Genomic DNA, 2,743 nt, shown 5'->3' on the forward strand with positions numbered 1-2,743 from the left:
ATTTTGTTCGTAAATAGGTGAAGTTGAGTACTCACAAAGTCGAGTTTATTCCTTCTGTTGACAGGACCTACAGATGCTCTCACTAAGGACTTTCCAATCCTCGCTTTGAAATTCTACGTTCCAAACTTGTTGCTCTAGGATCGCCAGGTTTGAGGGGGCGGGATCTGTTCGTGTAAGAAAATCCTAATTGGATATTCTTATGGGCTTAGAATTACTTGTTTTCCAAGTCACTTTGACTCTATATATTTGTAACTTTGTCAGATAAATTAAATAAATACAATTATAATTCTACAAAAAGGCCATATGCTCATGGGTCTAATGCTTCAATTGATGTCAAGTTTGTTGGTATTCAAAGTTTACTAACTCAATACCAAAATATGTGGGTGATAAGTTTACAAACTCTATCACACCTCTCACTTTCACTCTCAATAAAATTGGACAAAGAAATAGAGAAAGGAGGGAAGCAACAAGCTTTGGTAAAACACTTGGACTTTGATATATGAAAGAAGTAGCAAGCTTGGTGATAACAAACACTTTGAAATATTAGAAGAGTTTACAACTCTTAAAGCTTACAAGCTGAAAATGAGAATGGAAATGGGATTTGGATGGGATGATTTAAGCTTAGCAAGATGGCCTATTTATACAAAACAGAAATTAATAGACAATGCAACAACACTTGCAATGAATGATGGTGTTCCACATCTTTACACCCTTTCAAACACATGCAGCAACTTTGGATAGTTGGCACACACATGTCTTGCATCATTCCAGGTTGTAATCACAACCTTTTGGCTTGCACACAGCAGCTCACATCTCTGATGTCTTTCAACACACTTTCAGCTAGCACATGAAGGAAACTTTAGTCTTTGTAGTTGTAGCATGAGTGGATACAACCTATAAAGAAACTAACAGCCATTAGCAACCTTTTACGGCCTGTTTTGAGTTGAATTTCCAACAAAGTCAGAAACATCAATGGAAATTGAAGCATTTTATCAGAAAAAAGAAATTACATGTAGTCTACTTAAACACGAGCTGTGTTCTCACTTGATTAATTACACACTCGTCAATCTCCAAACTAAAGCTAAGAAGTTGGAGAACTAAAATAACTTTAAAAAAAAAAAAAAAAAAAACCTAATTACATCAAAGATCAGTTGATTTATTGGATTTTCCTTTTCCCATGACATACTGCTTAACTAGTTGCTTCAGTCCCTTCTTCTTATTCTTAATCACATCAATTTGAGTCCTCTCAATCTCATTGGTATCAATCTTCTCCTCTTTCTCACTCCTCCTGACCATCTCCTCACTCTCTTTCTCACTCCTCTTGATCATCTCCGCCTCGTCATCTCTCTTGTTTTCGGCACTACTCTCCATGAACTCCTCCTCCAGCTGCACGCACAGCTTCAGCACGCGGTCCTCAACGTGATCCAGCCGCTCGATCAGCGACCCCTTGGCGTCGGTCTCCATCATCACGTGCTCAATCGGACGGCAGTGCTTCTCTAGGCTCTCGGGAGAGATCAACTCCGCGGATGAGGGCAAGTTCCCTCCCTCGCTCGTGAGGGTCCCGCTCGTCCTCGAGGGTGTGGACGTAAGCGAGCTACTCTTGGGCGTATGAGTATGTGAATGTGAATGCGACTGCGACTGCAAGCGGCGGATTTCCTCCAACTGCCTCAGAATTGTATCGAGTCGGTCCATCCTGAACAAAATTGGTTCCTCGGTCGTGTTGGCCATCGTCATTGCCACCATTATTTTCCCGGGAAACAAACACTCCTTTGATTCTTTTTTGTTATTTTTCTTCGCTGTTTGAAGATAGCAGACAAAGATAGAATCGAGATGACGAAGGTTGCAACCTGCTTATTTAACGAGACTGATACGTTGGACAGGTGTTAGAATTGCGATACATGTGTTGGATGACTGCTGATAAAATGTGTCGGCCGTATGAGCTACGAATAGTTGCGGCGCATGCAGAGACTAAGCTTAGCCACGTGTGCCGTTAGTGATGCAGGGCCGTGTCGCGATCCTGCGCCGGCCATCGTCAGATGACGGTGTGGATTGGACTTATCTGGATTGGAGGACAACGGAGATACACGTTCGCATCCACTCCTCAACGACGTCAACGTCATAAAAATAAGGATTATCGTTATGAAAATCTAATTGTCTCCCGCTTAAAATTAATTTTGTCGTACAAATATTATAATTGGAAGTGTTAATGTTTTTAGCATATAAACGTTAAATTAAAACACTTTATTTTTGTTATCATCTAATTAAAGATCATATTTTTAAAGAGATCTTTCAATTTGAAAATGGTATGGTTACGAGTATGCATAAAACAATGAACAGTTAATTGTGATGATGTTACTTGTATTTTTAATCACATTATTGCTAGTTCATTGTGAAACTAAACTCACACTCTCTTCCTCTCTTAATGTAGATAACATTATTTCTTTAAAAAAAATGTTCATTTGGAGATAATTTTACAAATTATTTTTAAACTAGAAATTTGTCATCTAAATGTAAACAAATCGACATTGTAAGTATAATTAACATATTTAAAATAAATTGTTTATTTATTTGATACATTTGATAAATAAGTTACTCAATGTTATGATATACATTCTCATACATGTGTGATTGTGTAAATTCTTATTGAATTAACGACTCAATTCTGATTAGACCTTTTGCTTTGTCTCCAAAATAAAAAAAAATAAAAAAATAAAAATAAAAAAGCATAATGGGCTAGGGTTAT

General features: G+C 37.7%; 1 protein-coding gene across 1 annotated transcript; it reads right to left on the minus strand.

Annotated features, from left to right (window-relative positions):
• Positions 1-472: 472 nt before the first annotated feature.
• LOC148695412 (uncharacterized) lies at positions 473-2,174 on the minus strand. Its single transcript, XM_088696590.1, has one exon. It carries the CDS (start codon positions 1,741-1,743, stop codon positions 1,141-1,143), a length of 603 nt encoding a protein of 200 aa, XP_088552716.1. The 5' UTR covers positions 1,744-2,174; the 3' UTR covers positions 473-1,140.
• Between the last annotated feature and the right edge of the window lie 569 nt (positions 2,175-2,743).

This window comes from Pyrus communis, chromosome 7 (assembly GCF_041283825.1).
Source record: "Pyrus communis isolate YQ-2024b chromosome 7, ASM4128382v1, whole genome shotgun sequence".
Classification (NCBI taxonomy): domain Eukaryota; kingdom Viridiplantae; phylum Streptophyta; class Magnoliopsida; order Rosales; family Rosaceae; genus Pyrus; species Pyrus communis.

Coding starts and splice junctions, on each gene's coding strand:
- LOC148695412 (XM_088696590.1), bottom strand. CDS start 1,743: ATGGTGGCAATGACGATGGCCAACACGACCGAGGAACCAATTTTGTTC.